Source organism: Solenopsis invicta, chromosome 4, assembly GCF_016802725.1.
Source record: "Solenopsis invicta isolate M01_SB chromosome 4, UNIL_Sinv_3.0, whole genome shotgun sequence".
NCBI classification, from domain to species: domain Eukaryota; kingdom Metazoa; phylum Arthropoda; class Insecta; order Hymenoptera; family Formicidae; genus Solenopsis; species Solenopsis invicta.
The window spans coordinates 2937994-2964471 of record NC_052667.1 but is presented as its reverse complement, the minus strand read 5'-3'; the positions used below and the strand labels follow the sequence as shown (position 1 = coordinate 2964471).

Sequence of the window (26478 nt, the reverse complement as noted above, 5' to 3'; positions counted from 1 at the left end):
TAACGCGAATTGCTTTCGATGAGCCGAGAGCTCATTTTTACTCGTTAAAAATAACAGACTTTGATCATATCGGAATGCGTGTGCGTGCTACCCCTTCAAATATAGTCTTAAATATATGTATATTCACCCACTATCAATTCTCTTTGAATTTATGTTTTTCATGACGAACGACTCACGCGTTACTTTGCATGGTAAAAATACAATATAATATATTATAGTATATTTTTACAGAAATAATGGCTATTAATACGCCATACTAATTTTTTTATAGTATTATAATTTACCTATTCACTATGTCACCGTAGTTATTTCTAACAATAAGAGAAAAAGATTATTTGGATTCAATAAATTCAAATAAATATATTAGAACTATTCAATTATTTTTTATCAAACAAGTAATATCTATTTGATAAATAATAGAGCATCTTAAATTTGTATACCATCTACGCTCGAAATGTCCTTACCGTTGTCGAAACAAATTGAGACATCGCGAAGTCCGGGGGATGCGCGGAAACCTTTGACTTCTAGAACTGGCACGGACCAATTAACGACAGGGTGACGTTTTCCGTCGCTTTATTTCGAGAGGATCCCGACGAGGATTCCCTTTTTCTCCTATTTCCCGTCTCTTTCTCCTCTTGTCGCTCTCCTTTCTACTTCTCATCTCCGCTCGCCCTCTCGCCGGCGTCTCACAATTTTCCGTCCTCGAGTTTTTCTTTCTCTCTCGCGGCCTTCCTCCCGTTTCTGATCCCCCACCCAATTCCCCGGTTTTCGGGGTAGGACCCTTCGTTCAGGACACCGCAGATGTCGCGCGCCCCTATAGATGGTATCAACGGCGCTCAGTCCGATTTACGCAAAGAGGCCACGTGTCGTTAGCTAATCCTAGACCCGATCATCAGTTCTATTTTATTTTTTAATCAACCGAATATATACACACATGCATAGTAAAATACATTAATAGTAACATGGAATACACAAAGATAATTAATATTATCTTTAGACACGTAAAGAAAAGCTGTAGCCTTAACTTCAGCTTTCATCAACAACAATTTCAGTGCGAGAAAGGAGCATAAACGTAAGAACGTTTTCCCGAAAACGCACATGGCATGCGTGCCTCTAGGATAAAATGAGAGACACTGGGGACCAGGGGAACCGACCCTCCGTTTTCGGCGACCTTCCTTTATTCATCCCCTAATGTAGGCCCGACTGGCGCGTAGGTTCTCTCTCTCTCTCTCTCTCTCTCCTCGCCACTCCGTATATAGGGTAGGGTATTTACCAGTCGGGAGGCATATATACGCGCGTTATGTACGTTACATAGTGCGAGCGAGGCAAGGGCGCGCGCGTACCTACGTGCGGGAGAGATCGCCTACGCGCTTACGCGTTGGTATCGCGCGGGGTGCCCCGGGGGTTGGCGGAGGAGTGAATGAGTGGGTCGACGTCGCCTATTGGATAGTTACCGCCGAGACGCATCGGAACAACCCCCCTCTCCCCGTATGCCTCGTCTCGTTCGCCGTCCCTTCTGCGACCACCGATTCGTACACGTGCCCGTCGTCCCTCGGGGGTTGAAACGTCGCAGAGTCTCGCGCGCGTTTCGCGCCCGATGACGTATCTCCGCGCCGTTTTCGGCCGGGTGTCGCGTGTTGCCGAAAAAGGTCGGCACGGTATCTGTAATACCGGCCAACCTTCCCGTCGACATTTATGATGAGAAACTTTGAAACTTTTTCGACGAGAAAAACAACTGTGCCTCGAAACAATCAATTTTTCATCAGTGTAAATATAGATTCATATCGGGCTCGTATTATTTACGTTAAACAATGGAATATCGCACGGAATTAACTTGCGAAATAAACTTGTAGAATTGTGTATTATTCTATACATTAATAGCTCTCGATGAAAAGTTAATTTGTGAAAGAAAGCAATTTACGATTCGATAAAACTATCATGCGAGAAGAGTAATATTTTCCAATATAAATCACGCTAGCATTTCTAAACGAAAAATGACAGGACGATTTACGTGTAGGACTTTCTTGTGTAAAAATATTTTATCATTAAAATAATTATTTATAATTGAATTACTATTTATTATTGAATATTTATATCGCGGCACACAATGGCCGCTGCTGTGTGAAACAGGTCGCGTGTTCGACAACTCGGGAGTCTCGACGAGAAATTTCGTCTTGACGTCTTAACCGCCTTGAACAAGCGGAGTCCTTGAAGCCTGAAGCCGGTCGACCGGCGCGGCGCAGCACAATCTTATCCACGCGCGCGCTCGTTGCGATAGCGCGTGGCTAATCTGCCGCGGACTTTACTCTGCTAAACTCGGCATCAGTTGGGTCAGCCTCCAGAATAGCGACGAATTTCAACGCTCGGGCGTCTTCGGGCGCCAAGAGCTCCCGTCTTTTCGACGTCGCGCCATATCTTTCGGCGCTTACGCAGAAAGATTTTTATCCCCGACTAATTCTCGCACCTATGATGGATGTATTTGGATGTATGTTAAATTTCGCGTCGCTAACACGACGATTTAGAAGCGCGATAGTGCTTTGACCTTGGCCCCAGTTCGTGTAAAACTCGAGGACCGCCGGTCGCGTCCCCGAGGACATTTGTCAAATCGAGCCGTTCGATCCAGTCGTGCGCACGTGATTGCTGTGACGAAAGGGAAACGTCAGGATGGGTTTCTGTATCAAGACGAAGAAAACGAGAGCGAGAGGGAAAGAGAAAAAGACAGACACGTGGAAGATTAACACGCTACTCTTTCTTCAGACGACTGCGAAATATTTTATTTTGACATTTGTTATCGCGCACGAAATAATTTTAATCAGTGTCGCGCAGTCTAATGTCCATTTCTACCAGTATAAGTACCAGATTAATTTTAATCTCAAATTTATAACTTACTTTTCTGTGAACTAGAAAAAGATAAGTTAAACCGAGATTAAAGTTCATCTACATTGGTAGAAATGGACATAAATCAGATGGCAACGCACTGAAAACTTATTTTAGATTTTTATGTAATCTCAGTTTAACTTGCTTTTTATTCGTTTCTAGTTTTGAGAATTAGAAAGAGATAAAGAGATAAATTAAACCAAGAGTAAAGTTTATCTACGTTGTTAGAAGTGGACATGAATCATATCGAAGACATATCTTGCGTTTTGCTTTTTTATAATTTCGATTTATTCTTTTCTAGTTTTAAAAATTAGGAAAAGAGAAAGAGATCAGATAAACCGAGACTAAGCTACATTAAAATAATTAATATCTTAAAAATTAATTGGAAAGTATAAAAATAAAATTACGGAGATAATAATAATTTAAGATATCGATCGGAGGCAAAAAGATAAAAGATAAGAAAGCTTGAAGAAAGTAAGTCGACATATATTCCGGAGAGAAACGTCTTCTCACGATCGTAAAAAATAAAAAGCTCGTTACTATTTTACGTAAAAAGCGACGGTTCTTGCTCCAGTCGTGGCGCGATTTGCGTGCCTTAATAAAAATACTTTCCATCCACGCAAGACGCAACCGAGCGAGTCCTTTCGACATATTCCATTCGCTCGCTCGCTCGCTCGTTCGCTCACACGCTCGCTCACATCGCCCGAAGCTCGCCTCGTTGTTCCTCCGCCCGATAGCGACGTGCTCCGGCTGTTTGCGCCGCTTCGCAATTTCTCCGCGCGGCGTCGCCACCGTCGAGTCCCCTTTCGAAAATAACACACGGCCGGTTGACGTCATGCTGTCATGACCACCGTGGCGCGCCAACGTCGCTCCGACGTCGTGTGTTGCGCGGCGCAGAAAATTCAACTCGCGCGCGCGCCCGCTCACATACGCGAGGCATTACTCATGCACACGCATACGCGTGCGTGTGTATATATTTTTATATATACGCACACACATATAGAGGAGGTACATCGGCTATCGTTGCGCGCTCGTGCTCGTTCCATCGCGCCGATATCAACGGCGAGCGCATGTGAGCACACGCGGCACACACGCACATACACACATCACGCGCACACGCACACATATACACTGACTACTTTTATCTACCGACGACTGGTCTCTCGGCCGACTCAGCCTTCGAAGCGCGTTCGCCAGCAGGGCCGGCAGAAGACGGCGACTTCTGCCACTAGTAAATTTAGAAATATAAATACAAAATCAACATTAGGTCTGATCGTTTTAAGAATCATGTTCTTCCCGGAAAGATGACGTCATACACTGATTTCTTTCTTTCTCACTTTTAATTTTGAGGATGAAAAAATAGAAGAAAATTTCTAAAAGATGTAGATATAGAGAGCGAAGTTGAAAGATTTGATGAAATTTTATCGTCTTGTGATACTTTCAAAGTATCGGAATCTAAATTATTAACGTTTCTATTAATGAAATATTTATACAGTTATTTATATCAAGAATTTTATTATTTTAAGTTTCCTATATTTAACTTTTAAATGTAAAACTTGTAAATTAGTTTGCTTGGTTTAAATTTTTATTTGATTCTGATATATTATTGAGGAATGAGTAAAGTAGTGTTGAATACTACAAAACATCCGGAAAATGATGCTATCCGATTGGAATTAATTTAGAACATAATTATTCTGTTTGCCAATAAAAAATTACAACTGTTACATACAGCAATGTTCTGTTATAATTTTATATGTATTAATTTTTTTCTTAAAAACAATTCATATTCATTTAGACTTTGACTCCAGTGACGTTCCGGACATCGTTCAAATAAATATTATTCACTTTTAATCAAGGCTCAAGTGATCACTCGTCTTTTTCTAAACACATCGCATCAAACATCCATTAACGGAGCATCACTTTACATTAAATCGTTACGTTAATAATCAATTCGCGTTAAATTTTAATTTTTTTTGACGATTTTTTAAGAGAAGCATTTTTTATAATAAAATCTAAACAAATTTTATGTTGTAACTTGGCGAGACTTCCATTGTTTAGCCATGATATAAGGTGACAGTTCCACATATGTATTAAATTTACAAACTTAAATGTTTTACAAACAGGCATGCATTAATAAAATTGCAAAAAAATTTTTTTTTATTTTTTTAATAATTTCTTAAAATTAATACTCTTAGTAGATTGTATTTAAGTACAATAAACATAGATACAATAATATATTTTAAAAAAGAACATTAACGCATTTATGTAATTACGCTGACCAATTGGGATTTATACCTAAATTTTTAAATATTTTTTCCAAAATTCACAATCAGTCTTTGAAATATATAATAACCTTTTTTTAAAATTATAATACTGCTTATATTGACATTAATAACTCTTTCAGACGTTTGATCGTTAAATTTAAACGAATTAATACTTTTAACCTTAAAGAATCCATAATTAGGACCTTCACTTGCAGCGAAGACAGCTGCAAAAATTACTTAAAATATCTATAGTTACTTCTTGATGAGCGATACACAACAACGTATGACTGCAGCTACTCTCAGCTAACGTTGTTAACTTTCGCGAGGCCTAGGCACCGCGATTTCCAACGTCGGTACTGTCTATGCGAGTTGCTAGATAGCTTCGACTCGGCGCGGCTGTACCGAGTCGAGTCGAGTCGAGTCGAGTCGAGTCGAGTCGAGGCAAACATTACCTCATCGTCCGGCAGAGCCGGATCCACCGTGAACCTTCTCCACTTAGGATTTTACTAGCCGCGCGCCGTTACTACCTTGCGCCACTGCCGTGCGCGCGTCACGCTGACAAAAACGCTCCTTTCTCAGCCGATGAGCGGATGCGCGTCGCGAGAACGGCGTATATATACATACGGCACACATATATGCACACTTATAATATATATATATATATTTATACATATACCTATTTTATATATATTTTTTTTTTTATATATATATAATATATACGCATATATATAGCTGAATTTTGCTTGGCTGAATTTTTGCAACGCGTCTAGCTTTTATTTCACCTTGCGCCGTGCGTACTTGTCGGTCCGCGAACCCTTACCGCACGATCATCGACCAATCTACCGACGCGACGGCTTTATCTATCGCCGCCACCGTTATTTCTTGCTCATTAGCGAAAGCACTCTCGCCCACTGGACGTCTAAGCGCGCCGATATGATGCTCCGTGAGATCTGGAATTCTCCGTAAACTTGTGTTGTCTGCGCTTATATCGCGCACTCGAATCACATGTATAAATGATAGTTTGGATTTTCCAACGGTCGCGGAGACGTCGAATATCGATTCGTACTTCAAAGGACTTCGAACTCGCCGGGATTACGTACGCTGCCTTCGAGAGATTCCCGCTTCATGTATCGATTGGTTCAATTGTCCACGAGTGTATCTTACCGTGCATCTCACGCGTGAACTCACATCTATCTCTCGACATCCGATTACGTCGTCGGATTCGTCGCGAGGCTCCTCCACTTCTAACGCGAATCCATCATCCACATTCGTAGGTTCGCACCGACGAATTCTTTCGGCGACGAGGCCTCCCTCTCCTGCGTACCTCCCTGCGACGATTTATGCGGTTATTGAAGTCCCGCGACGCACCTCGGGTTACTACGTTACCCACTCTCGCGTCTCGAGTTCGAACCGCGATAAAACTTTGCCGGGTTTTATTCCCTGTGTTTTCGTTATTCTTCCCTCGCTCTCGCTTGACGCCTGTTGCTCGCTCGTGGCGAGATCCTGGTCGTTTTATCACTCGACGTCAAAGCTGCCGCGCGGAATCTACGACTTCCTTTATACTTAAGTATCGATATCGAAGTGAGTTATGTGCAGCAGCTCGTCCTCTCGAGAAACTGTGACGCGCGAGTGCACCCCCGCGACCACTCGTGATCCTGGAAAGTTTGTTAGGCTCGTCCAATCTCGTACGAATGCACATACGCGTCCAAATTTTGACTCAGCTATATTGTGGAATTCACGATTTAAAAGATGATTTAACAAGGGTAGTAATTTTTTTTCCAACTACAGAGCATCTAAGTGTCAAAGTAGAACTTTGGGAAGCATTACATAATAACTTGGTGGTAACACTGAAATGAAATCTGTAGAATTAGACGCATACAGTACAAAGCATTTCAGTAATATTGCAATATTTCAGCAATGTTACAGACAGTTGGAAATATTGTTGCAACATTGCTTGACTATTCTGTTCTATATGAGAGAGGTTTAAAAAAAATTTAATAAATGTGATATCGTCAAAAAAGGGTTTTTCCCGATTCATAGAGTCTTTAAGTAGGTGCAAACTATGCTTAAGAATGTCAAAGTAGCATCACAATTTTGACTCGGGTACGTTGTATAAAGTAGCAGTCGGCTGAGCCTATCACATATATCACAAACATAAAAGAATCAAACGCCGGTGATACATTGCGAGATGATCGTCACTTTTTAATCGTGGAATCGCGACTTCGTGGCAGCGAAGGCCCTATTAAGCCCCGTATTAATCACTGGCGTCTGCCGATACAGGCACGTGGTCGCGAGGAGGTTTACAAACGAGATGCAAGCCGCGAGGATTTCACAAGTGGAAAAGGAGCGTCGGGGCGTGGCGCTTCTCTCAACTCTGATTTACGGCCGGTTAAGAACCGCGTATTATCACCACATACAACTAATCCTTTCCAGTGTATTTCCTCCTGCCGCGTCCCTCCCTCACCCTTATTGCCCCATCTGTGCGTCGCCTCACCCTCTTCTTCCCGAATCACCCCTAACCCTCTTTCGCATCGGTCACCCTCTTCGTACCTCCTCCTCCCGCGTTTTGTACCTCCTAGTCCTTTCTCCTCCCCCTTGTGCTTTCTCCTTTCCCTAACCATCTTACCTCTAACAGTCCATCCGTCTCTCCTGCCCCTTTCTCCCGCACTATCCTCCACGGTTTACCCTGATCTCTCCCTCTTTCTCTTTCCTTCTCGCGCCTCCTTTCTCCGTCGCCCCCCAGGTTCCTCTTGTTCCCGTTCCCGTTGTCGATTCAACAAGTGCCCGGTCACGCTTCGCAAATATCGCACGTAAGAGGAGGAGATGCCGGAGATTACATCCGCATCCGTAGTCGGGCGTGCGCCCCATTCGCCGAGTTTCGCCGAAATTTTCAAGTACGTATCCCGAGTACGTACCACCCCCTACCCCGCGGGAGACAACGACCAAGTTTCGCCGATCGACGAAATTATTAACCCGCGTTACGCGTACACCCTCATTTTCACACGAGTTTGTCTCCCTTCCAACGCACTTTCACGACACGTAGAGAGATCCGCTCGCTTCAAATAGATCTTTTTGTGATAATCGGAAATTTGTGAATCTTTTTAACAATTTGAACGAGCAGTTTCGCATTACTCGTACACTATTGTAATCTATCAGCGTTAAGCGTGGGATAGAAGATAAAAATGTCAGACATTTGCTATACCGTCCGATAATAAGCAAAACAGTGTAACTAATAGACTCGAAGCAGCGAAAATTTCAAGATCTTTCTCGAACCATTGAATTAATACCATTCGTTCGTCTCAGATTCTCTCGAGACGTCTTTTAGATCCTCATTCAGGGACTCCGTGAAGTGAGCTGTTGCAGCGAATGTCGCTTTTAGTTCGAAAAAAAGAAAAAGAAAAAGAAGTTGTTTGGAAAAGAGTCGGCATCATTCTCTCAGCTAGAAGGCGAGATTAGATCCATCGCGCGTCGTTTTTCCTCCACGATGATTCCACGAACGTTCCTCGGAGCTGCGAGCTGGCCGGTTGACCACCGTCGTCGCGTTGGAGAAGGAGAATCTCCGCGAGCGAGTCATATTCCAAGTAGGCCGCTACGGCCGGCTGCGGCGGATGTACGCGGTCGCAAGAGCGAGCCGTTGCCGCTAGAGACACTCGAGTCAGGCCAGGGACGTAGCTACCGCAACCGTGGCAAGTAGAAAACGCTCGGAGTAGAGTCCACCCAAGTCTGCTGTCTTGACCGATAAGACGAACTAGGTCACTCTCAGCCGAGTATAAAATTACACACAAATCCAACGTGCCCCGTAAGCCCCGTTTGATCGCGAGTAGCTGAATAGCGCGGAACTCTTTGAATAGCGATCGCGACATTGCGTAATTTACGGGATATAAATGAATCGAATCACGAAAGACTGACTTTATTATTTACTGGCTTCTCGGTCGATTTTGTCGAACTTGGAACTTCCTATTATTGTTGTGTGGGATATAACGGAATCATCATACAGAATAGAGCTGCGATAGCGGGAACGTGGCGTTCGCGCGTCGCATTGGCTTTGCCTACAAAGTCCACCAGTGTCCGTCGTTCGCCACGAGCTCGGTCACCACATCGTTCACTACCGCTGCAGCGGGGCCGCCGCTATCAGCGCAGCTCGAGGCGGCGTTGGTAGTGACGCGCGGACGCCGAGAGTTCGATGGAAACGCGGTGACGTTTGTTCCCCGAGCCATTAAATCGCGCACAAAATTCGCTTGCAAAACGTTTCCTCTTGAACGGGCGAATATGTTTGAAAATTAATAAAACTTAATATTTCGCTGGTCGCTCAGCATAGTGGAGTGACGAACGCGCGTCACGCTGCCGTTCTTATCTATCAGGTCTCGCTTATGAAAAGACGTATGCTACGACTATGCGTTGGCGATTTCCAACTTTTCGGAACAAAAAAGGCGAGCGAGGGCTCTCTCACGCCGAAGGCTCTCGACTGTCAAGGAGCTATAGAATAATTTAATTTCGCAGTTTTCGACTTTCAAAAGTTACGTATCGCGTAAAAAGAAAGAAGCGCCTTTTTCTTGTGAGAGGAGAGAGAGAAAGAAAGATAAAGGGAGAGGGGGACTTTAAATTTGATAAGTCGTAAGTTGGAAACGTTCGGGATAGAAATAGTATCCGCAACTATTTCTAACGCGAATTTATGAAAGTTGCGCGAATTATCAAAGTTTGGTAAGTGGCAATTCGCTCTATAATCGAGTCGAGCGACGAAAGTCAAAGAGACGATAATCGACTTCGGTAACGAGATTAATCGCGTGATTATGAGGGGGGAGGAGGATTCACGTTTTCTTCCTTCATTTTGAATTTCATGCGTCCGTATGCCCACAGGGAACTACAGTCGTCGTCACCTTTTTCAGTCGATGATTGTCATCGTCATTTTTTCGTCGCCCTCATTCGAAGTCCCACAGCATCCGTTTCTCTTTACATTCATGTTTATTTGTGTGTGTATGTGATGTATATATATATATATATATATATATATATACACTGATCATTTTAAAGGGCAGTCTCTACTTTAAGTAACTTTCTCCAGGAAAATTATTATACGATTTTTTTTCACAAAGTTCTAACAATTTTAAGATCGACAGTCTAGACCTGTGCGTAACTTTTTTGTAAAAAGAATGTTTTATATATATTATATAAAGTATATAAAGTATACATATATACATACATACTATATCTTCTCTTCTCTCTTTCCTATCCTTCCGTGAAATCAAACGTCATGTGGAGGCCACGTGGACTCGACCAGCCGACAAACATGTCGCTGGTGACATCTCACGGCATCTCCGAGCACAACCGAGCACGCTATCGTGGCGATACATTGCCTCCTCTCGTCCCCTCATCATCCTCTCACCCTTCTAACTCCCCTACTCCCGGTCTCTCTTTCTCACGCTCGCGAGAGCCGCGTTCTTGCTTGCGCCAGCGGAGAAACGCGTCTCTCTGTCTCCCGAGGTGAGCAAGGGCTTGGAGGGAGGAACGATTATTTACTTACTTTCACTCGCGCGACCTCGTACGCGCGTAAATCATCCACGGCTGCGTGGGTACTGCTTTCGTAGGGTCCGCGGCGCCAAGATACGCACGCGAGTTCGATTCACCCTACGATCGACAACGACGAGACGAAGAGAAATTATAATCCCAGCGTACGTGTCCCGACCTCATTCTCAATTCGCAAGAAAAATGCATGCAATTTTTAAACGAATAAAATACAGAATTTGATAATTTTTTAATTTAAATTAAACTCAACATGAAAAAAAAATCTTTTTATTTAGGCAAAAATTATTTTGTTACCAAGCTGTTTTGCTGTTTTGTAAAATTAAGAACTTGTCGAGAAATGAGATATACAGCATCTCTGTCCGGCTTATGAGCTTCTCTCTCGTAAGTGTCAGCAAGCGTTTCTAAGATATTGCTGCTGGAAGTCTGAGGCCAGGCCCGCGCTTGCCAACGAGCGATCGTCCGCGTTCCGCTGATGATTTCTTCCAGGCAGGGCTAGGGAGTCGCGTGACGTCACTTTTTCCATCGCTCGGACGGAGTGCCGAGCGTCTGAGTCACGTCCTCTCTTGCCTACTCTCTCGCCTCCGAGCGTCGCACAAACTAAGCGCGCTCATTCGACTTCGTTGCATCAACACCGAAGAATAATTTGGAGATAACGCTGACTCTTAACAAACTCACAATTAGCGTCTGAATGTATGAAATGATTAAACTAGAGATAGCTATGACTTTAGCATAGAGTTGGATGTGCAGAAAAAAATGCATGGAGCTAATGTTAGCGATTTATGAATGTTTTCAGAGTTGTGCAATGATGGGTCTGCAGGCGACGGCAGGAAAACGCAAATTGGAGGGTGGTGTCGGCTGCATGGAATTCCACATGGACTTAGGCGAGAGTCCGTCGAAGCTCGGACGTGTGGATGGTAGCTGGTGGGCGATGGACGATAGTTACGGGCCGCCCTTAAATCCGACATCGTATTACGAGATGGAGGTGAGTTCGCCCTGCCTACAGGCGACGAATCCGTGCCAGCCTTCGGCGACGAGTTCCTCGCAGCAGCAACAGCAGCAGCAGTCCCAGCAACACTCCTCGCAGCACCATTCATCTTCCCAATCGCCACAACAGGCGCAACAGCAGCAGCAGCAGCAATCGCAACAACAACAGCAGCAGCAACAGCAGCAGCAGCAATCGCCGTCGTCACCCTCGACGTCGGCATCGTCCACGGTGACACAGTTGCATCATCACGCGCAACACTATTATCACCATCATCAACGCGCCTCCGTCAGCCCTATCGGTAGCAACGGTTATAACCAACTATCGAGATCTCAGCCGCAATGGGGCGCCCTTCATCATTACGAACCGCCGACGATACGTCGCGAGGAAAATGGCAAGAGCTACCTGGAGCTTGGTTCAAGTTACCGTGCGAATGAACGGTGTTGCGAAGGTTCCAAATCCAGCTGGTGTCGGCGCGGTCGGGCCTGCTACCGACAGCGGCGACTTGCCGTGCTCAACATCTCTATGTGCAAACTCGCCAGGTACCGCCAATTCCCGGATCCGAGCCTCCACCGATCGGTACTCATCTGTAACACTTTGAGACATCTGGAACGTGAGATGGAGAGGGACAGGAGTCCACCACCTATGGAGCCAGTCGTACCGGCACCGATCGCTCAACTGCAACCGCCCGAACAGGGCAGGTTAACGCCTTTCCCTGTGCCACCGACGTCGTCGGGTGAGACCGACGTCGATTCCGGCATTGGTGATAGCGACGACAGTCGATCGATCAACTGGGGTAGCGTACTGTCTCTGTCAAGCCAGTCGCCGCTCGACCCGCTCAATAACAACGAACTACTGGATGTAGATATTGGGCCCGATCTCGACCTGGATTTTATGCCCGGGTGGAAGCTGACGCCTCTTTCGACGGATGACATCCTGAGAAGTACAACGACGACCCAGGAACAGCATCATCATCACCACCACCACCATCATCACCATCACCATCAACATCACCATCATCAACAGCAACAACAACAACAGCAGCAGCAGCAGCAACAGCAGCAACAACACCTAATGTCATCGGGGAGCAGTTGCGGCAGCAGCTGCGGTAATAGCAACGTTATCGGAAGCGCTGGCGTCAGCAACGTTGGTAGTAGCAGTAGTACGCACGAGTCGTTGATGTGCGTAGGATCATAGCCCTCGACTTTGACATCGTTGAGTCATCTCATCGATTTCTATCCGCTAACGCCGCAGGGCAAATAAATCCGCGGCGATGGACAATGCAGCCCGCGTTTCGCAGCCCGCGGGGCTGCTGAAAAGGCGCGCGGGCGAGAGGCAAAGTGATGGAATACTGATCTCTCGCCCACCCTCTGGAGCGCTCGACATCCGGCCGGCGACTCTCGAGGAGCCGCCTTCATCTTTCAGTTTCGTATTAATTTATTGTCGTGTCAATTACACATGTACACACGGATACATACAATCGGACACGTACACCGATACCGATACAACCTTCTATGACACTTTTGTTCTTCCTCCGCTCTTTTTACCACTGCTATTACTACTACTACTACTACTATCACCATCGCTACCATTACTGACTCTATCGTTACCATTACTTCTACTGCTATCCCTCCCGCGACTATTTACCACTACCGTTATCGTTACTTCTACTACTATCGCTACTATTGCTAGAGTAATACTATATCACACTACTCTTACTAATACTACTACTATTATTATTACTATCGCTAATCAACGTGTCTCCCAATGTATTTGCTCCCCGAGAGACGGACGCGTCATGACACGCGGCATCCGCAGGTGCAGATAGAGCGCTCTGAGGGTTTAACGAACGAGTTAAGAACGGGGAGAGTGAAGAGAAGGATGGGTTGTGTGTATGTGTAGAATAAGGGAACGAAAGCCTTTACTGTCCGCGTGTCGACAGGTGCTGCTACTCTCGATGATCTGGTGTCCTGACAAATATTCGGACGGCAAATTTCGTATCGAGCTACCGCGTGCAAGATCATGGAGACCCGCGCGTATCATCTCTTCCACCGTGGAATTTCGAGACCAGGTGCAAACGCAATTTACATGCGCCTCGGGATAATTTGTCTCAAGATTTGAAAGAGAGAGAGATAGAGAACTGTCGATAATCATCAACCCTTCAATAGCGCGTAATAACGATCATCCATAGGATAACAGGATCGAGGCAATGTTTCTGCAATTGCATCTGCGAACTCGAGAATCCACGTTCGAACCTTTAGAAAGGTAATTAAAACGTACAAGAAAATACGCAGAGCGTAGAGAGATTCGAGAGGCTGGAGAAAGAGGGAAAATGGTATCAACCACGAGGAAACTTCCTCTTCGAGGCAGGAAAAACCGACGAGAACGTTGCGATCGAAGTCTTCCGGCCTGGAGAGCTCCTGTTCCCTCGCACAGTTCTCGTTTGTAAGTCGCAGCCTCAGATTGTCCAGGGGGAATTTCCTTCGTGGAACAGCGTGCGAGGTCCGCGTCTTTGGGAGGAACAATCGATGATAATCACCGACGATACACTACCCGCGCATATATATGTATGTATGTGTATATATTTGTATGTATATATATGTATGTATGTATGTGTGTGTATATATATATATATATATATATATATATATATATGTATGTATGTATGTATGTGTGTGTGTATGTACACACGTATCCACACGCATTCAACACACACGCACAACAGATAGTATACATACAACTGCTGTGGCCTATATTACACGAAGAGACACGTGCGAGCGTGAGTGCACGCAAGTCATACGGTGCTACAGGGCGGCTGCATCCTGGTGCTTGTATCCTCTGGACACACGAACACACATGCATGTACGTACATATATACACAGACCCGGGCATATATTAAGCCGAAGACGTACCGAATTCGCACGGATCGCTCGCTTAGCGTCCGTCGCTCGGGGTCGTCATGACGCGTGTCCTATCGTCGTAAGCGTGATACGATGTAAATCGGAGATGTCGGCGTCTCGATCTCGAGATACCTTCAGCACCACCAGTCGCAGCGTAGATTCTGCTTGTTCGAGTATTTTCATCTCGCGTATCGCGGATATTATAATTAAAAAGATTTGAGTAGATTAAAAAAAAATTAATCGGATCCTATATAATTCAGTAAAACGGAAATACTTGGTTGTACATGATTTTCATCTGTCTGATTATAAATTAATGTATAAATTGGAAAATGTGCACATGAAACTCGAGTTGAAATGTCTATCGTATAAAAATAATTTATGAAGATACAGCAAGTCACATTGAACAGGCTGAATTGGGTTGGTGCAATAAGGTCTCGATTGTTTTACGTATTGCGAGAAAGTGAAAGAACAATAGAAAGAGGGTTGAAACATTTGCGTTGAAATTACAAACCGTAAGCTAGATATTAGAACACGCGTTTAACCAGTGAGTGCATTCGTTTAAGCACGTTACGACCAGAACAAAAGTTACTTTCATACAGCGATCATACGAGATATGACCTCGTAAATAATCTTTGTCTATCTTGATTTTTTACACTCCAGGATATAAACGCACGTACATATATGACGTTGACGCAGATATATACAAGGTTCTTAAGTATTGTAAATGACTTCAAAGAATAATTCCTCACATTCAAAACAAAAACTTTATATGATCATATGTTCGAAACAGCTTATATTCAAAAGTTGTTTTGGATTCGTCCCTGATTGAATAAAAAAATAATGCATGGTCTTAAAAGATTAGCTTTCTATGATATATACACAAAGTTTTATCAAAATAACCTGAGAGGTTTTCAAAATTGAAAAAAAAACGAATTTTTTTTGTCCTGTACCTTACTAACTATGTCGTTTCGGACATATAAAGTTTTAACTTGAATTAATGTGATAATGTAAACTTTTAAAATTTTGTAAAATACTTAATTTTTGTTAAGCGATACGTTTTTTAATACAGACACTCACTGATTAATATCAACCGTGCAACTGATTATTTCGACGAGTAGCAATATTTATCTAGAATTTTTTCAGTACTTTAATCATCGCAACTCGACAAGGAAGTGTGTGCCACGATTCAAAATCACAAAGTCTAATCGTCAGTTGAAATGTGAAAATTAAGCATGCAAAGTAGTCCATTAGGTTTTCAAAGTCCATTAAGCTTCAACGCAATGGATTAACCCTAACATGCATGACGTGGGCCGTGTAACTCGATTTTAAATGCGAACTCCGCATTAATTATTTTACCAGAATGACCATCGGACTTCCCGCCAATAAATAAATAAAAAATAAATATAAAAGTATTGAAACATCGTATTAAAAAAAAAGAGAAAATGCATAAAGAACTCGTAAGTTAAAATTATCGCGAATAAAGAAGAGAAACGAAATGTGAAATAAAGTTTAATGAAATTTATCGTAGTGAATTATAACGAGAATTTAAAAAATCACATTTTCTAAAGATGTTAGAATCATTTATCCCTTCAGTGACGGAAGAAGATCGAAATTATCAAAAAATCATGAAGGGAGATAATTACAAATGGGGTGCAACAGGCCACGTCGCGCATCGCATACATATCTGCCTGTATACATATATGTACACACGCGTGTGTATATGTGTGCGAGAGATAGGTGACACGCGTCCCAAGGAGATTAACGCGAGACGCCGGCGCCTTCGTGTGGATATCTTGTGTCTTGACATACGACGTCGACAAATGTACCTGCATTTTAGAGATCGGGATAACGTTTTCCCCTTCGGATCGTCGCACGGTGGCCACTGCGCGCCACTGATCTCCCGTAAATGTATCATATGTACACACACATATATATATATATATATATATATATATATATATATATTTTTATATATATATATAAAATATATATAAAATATATATAAAATAAATTAGAGTGGCCGGCGTGCGCGCGCGTGAAGAAGGCGAAACGCTCGGAGTTAAGGTCGATTTAAAAGCTCGCTCGACCCCGGACGCACCTTCTCGCGTGAAATCCGTGCGCGATCTCGCCCTCAACGTCCACGAATCTATTCGAGAGCAGCTATACTTAAAAACTAAACGATTTAAGAAAGTCTAACGTTACGAAAGAGAGTAATAATAATAACTTATCGACTCGACTGATTACTTAAACGCGAGGGTGAATGCGAATGTGAGTGCGAGAGACGAGGGAGAGCAAGGAGCGGTGTGCGTGTGTAAAAAGGGATGATGTAATTATCGCGATAGAGTTGATTTAAATTGTAATTAAATATAATGATGTTTTCTCTTATATGAGACAGACACACACATGGCACACGATACATACACACGGAGATATACGCGAGGTATGCTAGGTACTTGTTGTGTATGTGTGTGTGTATGTACATATGTGTATGTACATACATGCATACATACATACATACATACATACATACATGCATACATATAACATGCGTTACTTACTAAGTCTAAGCTCTTAGGCATAAACGCGAATCGTCGAGAAAGAAGAGAACCCTTCGCACCCTCGTCCTCACTCCGCGAGTCGCATCAACTATCCTCGCTCCTTCGAAGATCCTTCCTCAAGTTCTATTTTCTACTTTGTACCGTAACACACGATCGGCACACACCTCCTCTCACACGTGCATTTCCATCTCTCCCTCTGTCCCCTTTCACCAAACCGCCCTTCTCCGACGATAATACTCCCTCCCCGCGCGATTTCTTCGCGGAAACGACGAGCAATATTACTTATAACAAGTCGCGGGGAATTTTAGGGAATGAGCGTACGTACAAATCCACACGCGCGAGTGTCACACACGAGCCCCTTACGTGTGCATTGTATGCGCGTTAGGCGTCAAACGTTAGTAAACGGCGGGTTGAACGAGATCGCGGGAGATACGGGAGCTCACGTCTCTCAAGAAAAGAGCAACGTGATTATAGGCGAAAGAGTAGTTCCTTTCCAGCAGAGAGGAGAAAGAGAAGAGGAAGTTCGTCTTAGATTTTAAGTATCGTAGTTGTGTCATTGGCTATCTTTCGCTGTTAACGTTTCACGGAACTTGTATCCGCTGAATGCGACTCCGACACTAAATTCGATAAGACGCAACTCTAAATCTCTTCAACGTCTAGCTCCGAAATTAGGAATATATTCGATTTTGGAATCATGACATCTCGCTTCGACTGGACTCGAGACAAGCGGAAACGTATTAACAAGCGAGTTTTTCGTTTCTATAACCTCAGGTTCACCCTCCAGTTATTGTACACCTGAAGGGAAGCTTCGGTGTGCGTTTGACTGCTCCATGGAAAAGCTGAATGATGTAATATCCTCTTTTTTTTTAGAAAATATTCGTTATTCTGTCATAATTACTCATAATTATGATTTACTGTAATTTTAACATTGCTGTTAATGTTTGTGATTATTTTGTCGCTATATATACACTGAGAAACAAACGTTATTAACTGAATTTTTCAATTTGAAAGTATATATTTAAGTGTATAATACTTGAACTAAAGAAATGTAATCAAGTTGAAAAATTCAGTCAAGTTTGCAATTTCTTTCTCAGTGTAAGTCGCCGTAAATCGCCAATCTTTCATGAAACGGCAAACAATGAATTAACAATTCATCAACACTGTTTGCTCGCTTTGCTTGTTTTTCGGTGGAGCAGCCGCGTTGTTCTTCTAGGACGTTGTTAGTACCAAGCGAAGCTATTGAGAGCTGAGAATAATACGGTCGCGTGTCTCAAATCGCGTACGTTTCCATAAATAAAACTTTTCCTTCTCCTTTGAGAAAGAGAGAAAGAAAAACTGAGTAAATTCAATATTAATATATTTCGAAAATATTATGTATCTTCTGTTTATCTGAACAGGTACAAAAATTTGCATATTTCTAAAAAATTAAGTAATATAGAAAGGGTCACTGCACCAGTCAGTAGACAAGTAAAGACAATTTAAAAAATAATATTTCAATCAAATTCATATGAAAATTAGATTTTTTTAAATGTCATTTAATTGCAATTTATTATTTTCTTATTATCAACTCTTATTACTTTAATGTTGTCAAATAATCGTTTATTAGTGATTCTTGAACGATTGATGCAGTAACTCTGTGCCGGATATCTTTGCCAGCAGCGTCTCACGATCGTAAAATCACACGTAACAATTGACTAATGAAAAGAATATATCCCGATATAAAACAAAAAAAACCATTTTTATTGGTTACTACACGCAGTTCCTGAGCCAATGTGCAAAAATTATCTGTGCAATGACAAGTATTTCTTCTTAGAGAAGATATTGAAATCCGCTCTTGTCTGCGAGTCTCTTCTCAACGTTAGAAGATGTCCGAGACATTCTCAAACGTTCAAGAGACCCCTGAGACGTTCTTTGCGTCCGTGTGATCCGACGTCGCTTTGACTCCTACGCGGAGGCGAAAGCGCGAGATCATGCGAGCGCTGCCGGCATCGGTACGCGAGGCTTTGCCTTTTTTTTGTTTTATTTTTTTCTTTGCAATCCACGCTGACGCGTAACTCGCGATCGGACGCGCGTATCTCGTGAAGTGCCTAAAAACCGCCGCGAAGGGAGAAAGTTACGGCTGTTAAGTGCGAAGTCCTCGGCATATGCCGACGTGCATACAAGTGGCAGCGGTGTGTGCGACACGATTATACTCTAGCGATTATTCGCGTTTTCTTCCCGTTCTTCCCCTCCTTCCCCGCACCCTTTTCCTTTTTCTCTCTTTTTTTTCCTTTTTAACGGGATGCCGGATGGAGGCGTTTTGTAAATAGTATAAATAGCACATGCGCGAAGATACGTTTAAGCGAAATGAAAAAGAGGATATAATAAGTTTAATATTGAGAAAATATATATAAATAAGATATATATTATATATTAAAGAAAAAATTGTATATATATATGTATGCGTATACGTGTACGTGTGCGTGTATATGTGTATAAGATTATTATTATTATTATTATTATTATTATTATTATTATTATATGCATATATATGTATATATTTATCTTGGTAAATAATACGAGGCGGTGACGAGCTCGCGATCGATTCTTCCTCATCGTCGGCGGTGATATTCGGACGAAATTCATTTTCATTCGCGCTCATGACGGCTCGCGGCAATTCAGTAGTCACTCATCGAAATTCTCTCTTTTTCAGAGTGTTCGGTGAGCAAATTTTTTTTTTTTCCTCCCAAACCAACTTCACGATCAAAGATCGAGTTTTAACGATCACGCGAGATTTAGTAAAAAAGGTCACACCCAGAATATTTTTCTCTCAGCGCGATCGATTCGTATATTAAAATTGGTTTCAACATTGAGCTTATGTTACAAACGTAAATTAATTATGACAATGATGTTCGAGAGAGAATCATTTAATTTGCGTATTACGTAAAACTTGAGCCGTCATCGCGCGAACCGATTTCTCCCTCTCGACTCGGTCCCATCTCGTTGAAGGTTGTTAATAAAGACAAAGAAAAAAAAGAGTTTCGGGCGAAAGAGAGACGATGGCGAGCAACCGTCGATCGGGAGGCGATCGGGCGTGCACGGCGCCGTCGTAAGAAATTAGGGCAGGAAGAAGAACGCACGACGTTGTACATTGTAAATAGTAGCGCGAAGAACGATGGTTACAGAGAGAGACACACAGATAATTAATTTAAAGGCGAGAGAAAGAGAGTAATATGGGGTAAAAGGAAAAGAGGGGCGGTCGCGAATCGAGGCGGTGTCATCGGCCGCATCGAGCAAACGCATGGCACAGCGGTGCGCACTTTCGGATCATCCGGATCGCAAGCGCTCTCCGGAAGTGTGTGAGCGCCCGTCGTCGCAACGGGGACGGCGAGAGCTCGGAAACGTTCTCTCCCGCTGTCCCATCCCCCAGCAGCGCACCTTCGGTGGTGCCGTTTCGCGAGCGAGTGCGGATCCGCGATTGACCGAGCGCGATCGGAACGGAGACATCGAATTGAAAAAAAGAAAAAAAATTATTCCGCGCTTTCTCGAACAAACTCTCTTCCGAGTCGTCCGCCCTGATTTGACCCTGATGCCGTGCGCTCGCAATGCGCGTGCCGGGTACGCGTGTTTCTAAAACAGCCAGGGATTATACTCTCTGAGAAATGCGTAATTGTATCGTCGACGACCACGCGTCGATCACTCGCAGACCATAATGTAGGGGAAACGTGGCATTGTGAGGCCGTTGTGTCTAAAAAAAAAAAAAACAAAACTTTGCAAATTACAACGAGCGTATCTTGAAGGAAGACCACCGCGGCCGTCAGTCGTCACCGTTCGAGCAAGACAAAAACGCACGCGACTATCGGGCGCACGTTTTTACTTGCGCACAAAAGCACGTGTGCTCCTCGATCATTTAGGAATTGAGAACAAAAAAAAAAAGATTATATTCGGCGAGCGAGAGTGTTACACGGGAGAGAAATCGCAATTACTCTAGTCCTATATGCGGTCGACGAATAATACGGCACACGTGTGTTCACGAGTGATCGGGCGTGTCGCCATTTCCTTTTGTTTCTCTTTGTTCTAAAATCGTGGAGTTGTATCACGTACTGTTCTACCAAAATATATTAGCAGCAGCAGCCGCAGCAGAACTGACAGTAAAACGGGGTGTCGTTTAACTGGATATTGAATGACAAAAGTTGAGTAAAAAGAAACTGCAGCGCACGATATGAAAAACAACAACTATCAAAAAACAATAAAGAGTATTATTCTATATATAACAACGGCTTTTATTGTACCTCTCATCTTTCAGCAATACGGGAAGACGGAGTATCGAGATGTAAACAAGCGCTTTCACAGATGATTGCTTGTGAAACCAGATTGAGCGTTGCCTGTACATTCGAGACATGATTTGCGAAGCTATTTTCTCGTATTATAGGTATCAACGCGATTCGTTAGCAAACTACAATCTTATGCGAAAATAAGAGCATCGGACTCCAACAAATCATCATAAATCGCACATGATCTTCACTTTACGAAGACACGTAGTTTCTTGGACATCTGGAAAATTTAGAAAACATGTTAGACAATAAATATTTACTTAGTCTCACCATAAAGAATAATAAAATAGATTTATTACGTATATTTGAATTTAAATAAAAATGTGATTTTTGAAATTAACTTTAGGGGTAAGAAGTATTCAGCAAAAAAGAGAACAAAATTTATACTTAAATATTTACTAGAAATTTATTTTGTAACTCTAAATGATAGTGTCTGTATCGTTATACTGTTATTGCGTAATAACAGGATTTTGTAACTCTTAACGACAGTTCGGTATTGTTACGTTGTCGTTGTGCAGCGTTTTTTTACCACATATAATATCTGCGCAATGACAGTATAACGATATCGACATTGTCGTTAAGAGTTCTCGCTACGAGTATTTTATATGGTAAAAAGCTGCGTAATGACAACGTGATGATACCGAAACCCTAGTTGCACATCATAGAAGATAAAATAGATTGTATATATGTATATAAGTACAAATATTGAATGTTGGATGAGAAGTTCTCAAAGAAGGCAATGACATTTCTGTATTTTGTTATTGTACTCACGTCGATTTAACTTTTTCAGATGCACGCAAATAGATGGGGATTTCTGGATATTCTGGCACAGCTCTTCTCAGCTTTTCAACAATATATATTCCAATAACAGCAGTCAGAAGTGTTGTTTTGCCATAATAAAAATTTTATTTAACTTGTATCTATTCTTAGGATATCTTTATCTCTATGAATCATACAAATTCAATAATTTGTTGTAAAAACTTGTACTAATCAGAAATCTGTAATATGTAAGATGAAAAGATAATTAGAATGAGGAGTAACTTAGCGAATAAGTGCTGCATATAGCAACTGCAGAATTAACATTAGCGTTTTCCAAGTAAAATTTTTTTCATACCTCTTTCGATAATAATTGAACTAGGATGAACATTTTAATTGGTTCTTCTTGTATGAAACTTTGACATTTGATTCATCGTATACAATTATATTACATGGATACTACTAAATTACTTAGTTTCCGAAGAGGCACTAGTATTGACGTAAACCTGAAGAATATGTGATGAATTGACATTCGAAATTGTTAAGACATCTTGTTCATGCACCGCGGAATGCTTCAACATATTTTTCTTTTTGTTTAACGATCTTATTGACCTGGTCGCGCCACATCGATCTGCCGTCGTGCGTTTGGCGTGCTTCAACATGTCATTTTTCTGTGAGAAGCTCTTACCACAGGTTTCGCAAGGATAAGGCTTAACGCCCGTGTGGATTCTCTCGTGTACAATTAACGTGCCTTTGCGCGCAAAATCTTTATTGCAAAAGCGACACTTGTGCGGCTTCAGACCTGTGTGGATCTTCATATGCTGGCTAAGATTGCTGGAGCATCTGTATTGCATATTGCACACCTTGCAGACGTATGGACGTTCACCAGTGTGTATCCTCTCGTGAATCAGCCGCGCCTCTCTCGAAACGAACGAGTCTCCGCAATAATGACACATGTGCGGCCTCTCCCTCAGATGCATCGACTTCTTGTGATACATCAGCGAGCTCTTAGTTGCTAATTTTTTGCCGCATTCGTCGCACTCGTAAAACTTGTCGTCTCCGTGCACGCGTTCGTGATTTAACAGAGTAGCGCGTTTCGAAAATATTTTGTTACAAATGTTACAACGCCATATCTCCTTGTCGGTACATTTCCTCTTGATACTGTCCACTATTTCCTCCTCGGTATGCTTCTTCCTGTGTATCTTCAATTCGCTCATAGATTTACATTTGTAGGCACAAACCTATAATAAAAGAGCGCAATCATTCCTATCGTTTCCAATCGATTTTCGATGAGAATGTGATATTAATGACAAACTAAAGATAAGAAATTTAATAATTTGCACAAAAATTTTGTAAAATACCTACACTGCATGTATATCCTTCATTATCATTACTATGCCGTTTCATATGCGCGTTCATGTTCCCTCTACGATTAAACGTTGTACCGCAAATCGAACACATGTGCTTATTAGATCCATGCGATAATTTGTGTTGTCGCAATTGAATCCTCTTGTAGAAGGCTTTCCCGCACTGCTCGCAGGAATATGGTCTATTGTCATCGTGTTGATTCATATGCTCCCGCAAGTGAAAGCTATACAAACGAGAGAAATAAAACATAACTCTATTTTTACGAGTTTTGCTAAAATTATTTTGAGAGTAAATCTTTGTAATTACTACCGTGATCTAAATGCGTTGCCACAAATTTCACACACGTGTCTCTTCTTTACGGACTCGTCCAAATGAATTCTTTTATGTCCTCTTAAATTGTTGGAATGCTTAAAACTTTTCCCGCATAGATCACAAAGATAGGGCTTATCTGTTCTGTGAGTGGCCTCGTGAATATCCAAACTTGACCATTTCTCGTACGTTTTATCGCATGTAAAACACTTGAATAATAATCGACCCTTGTGCGATTCTGTGATATGAACCAACAAGTCCTTCTTATTGTGATAAGCCTTTTTACAATGACCACATATTTTATTTACTTCAGTAAGATCTCCATGAAAATATTTGTGATTATCGTAGACCTGCCGACATTTGAATGTTTGGTTGCGAGATTCAGTACAGCGGATTGAATCATGGCTTTTAATATTATTGATAACTTGCTCGCTATCAAATTTTTCGTTGCATGTCTGACAATTTTCTTCAGTGTCATTAATGTGCTTACTCTCATACTTTCCGTTTTTCTTAGTTCTAAACGTATCTATGTGACCAGAGACATTTTGCTCCTTATTACAAAATATTTTATGATTCTCAAAAATTTCCTGTGTTTCACACAGAGTTTGGCACTGAAGACATAAAATGCTAAGACTTTCATTTTGGATTTGTTGAACTTTTGCTAGTTCTTCCGCGATAGTCGCGTTACTTTTGTCGTTACAAGTTTGGATCAGAGTACCAAGTTCTAAGGACACAACATTCTTACCAATGCTTTGGAAATTATTATTCCGTATTTCAGAACATTCGCTATTTCCCAATCCTCTCAAATTCGTTTCTGAATTAGAATTTATCATCTTATTTGCAGTAAATAGATTAGAATGTGTATTTTCATCCATACACATTTCTCGACCTATCTCTAATGAACATTCATCAATCAATGCATTGTACTTGTTCTCATATTCTGGCTGCAAAACAAAATAATCGCCGATTATACAGTAAACGCATTTGAAAAATATTTTTCACAAATACACGTAACTTACAATAATATTTACAGTTACAATCGACTAATACACTAGCTCTTACCTCTCTCTCGATATTTAGAAGTTGTTTTAAACGCATGTCGGTTCTTAGACATGAAACGACTAATGAGTGCGCAATTTCCAACTTGTCACAGCAATCGGTACACACCTTCTGCGGCAACGAGTCATCTATATCAATCGAGATGGGCATGTGCAAATTTATCCTCTCTTTTAATTTCATTTCTATGCCCTTGGCTGCAAAGATGTCTATTCCATCCATAGTGGATTTGCCACAGATTCGACATAAATTGACGAATCTTACAGAAATATTGTGATAATCGTCTATCTCGACGTTCATATCGCAATAGGTTAGAGACGTACCGTCGCCTACTTCTTGCAGATGCTGCGTCTTATCAAACATAATTATTGAATCTTCACCATCAGCAGTCAAGTCAGTGCCAAATAAAGTAGGAATGGTACCTTCTTCCATAATAACAGGATCAGCTTTGCTCACGTAATATCGGTCTTCAATGTGGTGAGAACAAATGTAATAACTCAAATGTAATTCCGCATTCGACTTTGCCGCTAAATCCGATCTGCCGCAGCATTCTGCCCAGATCTTGGCTCTGTAAAAATCATTGATCAAGTTCCGAATTATTGAAACAATACTAAGTATAATTACAATTTTTTAGCAATGAGAAAGTAGAAAAAAAGAATTTATTAACTAAGAAAGAAAACTCGGAAATTTATTTATAAAACTTTAGCAATACATGAGGGATTTTTAATATATAACAAAATGAATTTATTTTGTTATATATTAAAGATATATATAAGAGAAAAAATTAGTTTCTGAAAATTATGACCTATATTTTGTTTTGGTTTTATTATTAAACAATTACATTTTGATAAATTTTTTTATAAATTATTCTCATTAAAAAAAAATAAAATTTTCTCTATGAAATTTTGTTCTTTCTTCTTTTGTTGGTGAATAACACAACAAAAACAAAAACTGAGTCAATTTTAAGATTAATTTTACCCTTTCAGGAAATTTGGGAAACAAGAAATCATTACACTTAAGAGAATATATATTCAAAAGATTATAAAAAAAAATTTAATTTAATTTTTTGAATTTTAAAATTGAGGTAACCTTCTCTTGTTAAGAATAAATAAAGCATTGTTTATTATAAGCATTGTTAAGAATAAATGTGGAACGTTTGTTAACCTATCGAAAAATATATTCTACTTACGCATCATTGTTAGGAAAATTGATGAAAGTGACGTTCGATGAATCCTCGCTTTCCGAGGAATACTTGCAATTTAACGCAGCGCAAACAATTCTCATAGTCGGATAATTGTCTCTAATTGCAAGGGAACAAATTTTGTTGTTAAAATTACATCTCCCGTGTCAATATACATACACAATTCGAAGACGCAGGAGATGAGAAAGGAGAAACTGCTCCAACAGAGGTTGTAAAGAAGTCGCGATTGCTACGCCGGTTTACTCACGAACTAATCCATTCGTGGCGCTTAATTTTGAAGTTGCATACACACCAGACTAAATCTCGCGATTAAATCCATAATTTTTCACGCTAATTAATTTTAATGAATAAAAGATAACGTAAAGTTGCCT

The 26478-nt window shown here is 41.6% G+C and overlaps 2 protein-coding genes across 4 annotated transcripts in view; one reads left to right on the top strand and one right to left on the bottom strand.

The window, feature by feature from the left end:
* LOC105195667 (basic-leucine zipper transcription factor A) overlaps positions 1 to 20856 on the top strand; it is a 101589-nt gene extending 80733 nt beyond the window's left edge. For both annotated transcript variants that reach the window (XM_039448374.1, XM_026133632.2), the window contains exon 3: positions 11458 to 20856. In XM_039448374.1, coding sequence (XP_039304308.1) covers positions 11467 to 12843 — 1377 coding nt within the window. In that variant the 5' untranslated portion in view covers positions 11458 to 11466 and the 3' untranslated portion in view covers positions 12844 to 20856. The remainder of the gene's footprint in view (positions 1 to 11457) is intronic.
* Positions 19814 to 26474, bottom strand: LOC105195670 (zinc finger protein 2 homolog). 2 transcript variants are annotated; one of them, XM_011161181.3, is made up of 7 exons: positions 26096 to 26474; positions 24913 to 25474; positions 23851 to 24794; positions 23539 to 23764; positions 22532 to 23414; positions 22189 to 22415; positions 19814 to 21637 (listed from the first exon to the last, which is right to left on the bottom strand). In XM_011161181.3, the coding sequence occupies exons 1-5, from the start codon at positions 26188 to 26190 to the stop codon at positions 22641 to 22643; spliced, it is 2601 nt and encodes an 866-aa protein (XP_011159483.1). In that variant the 5' UTR covers positions 26191 to 26474; the 3' UTR covers positions 19814 to 21637; positions 22189 to 22415; positions 22532 to 22640. The 2 variants fall into 2 exon arrangements, with proteins under 2 accessions (XP_011159483.1, XP_025989393.1); XM_026133608.2 differs by lacking the exon at positions 26096 to 26474 and having other exon boundaries at positions 24913 to 25257; positions 25329 to 25474.
* Positions 26475 to 26478: the final 4 nt, after the last annotated feature.

Excerpts from the sequence above, each read along its gene's own strand:
- LOC105195670 (XM_011161181.3), bottom strand. The coding sequence starts at position 26,190 with ATGAGAATTGTTTGCGCTGCGTTAAATTGCAAGTATTCCTCGGAAAGC. Across the intron at positions 23,765-23,850 it reads GGCAACGCATTTAGATCACG|CTTTCACTTGCGGGAGCATA; the intron begins GTAGTAATTACA and ends TCGTTTGTATAG. Across the intron at positions 23,415-23,538 it reads ATGAAGGATATACATGCAGT|GTTTGTGCCTACAAATGTAA; the intron begins GTAGGTATTTTA and ends CTTTTATTATAG.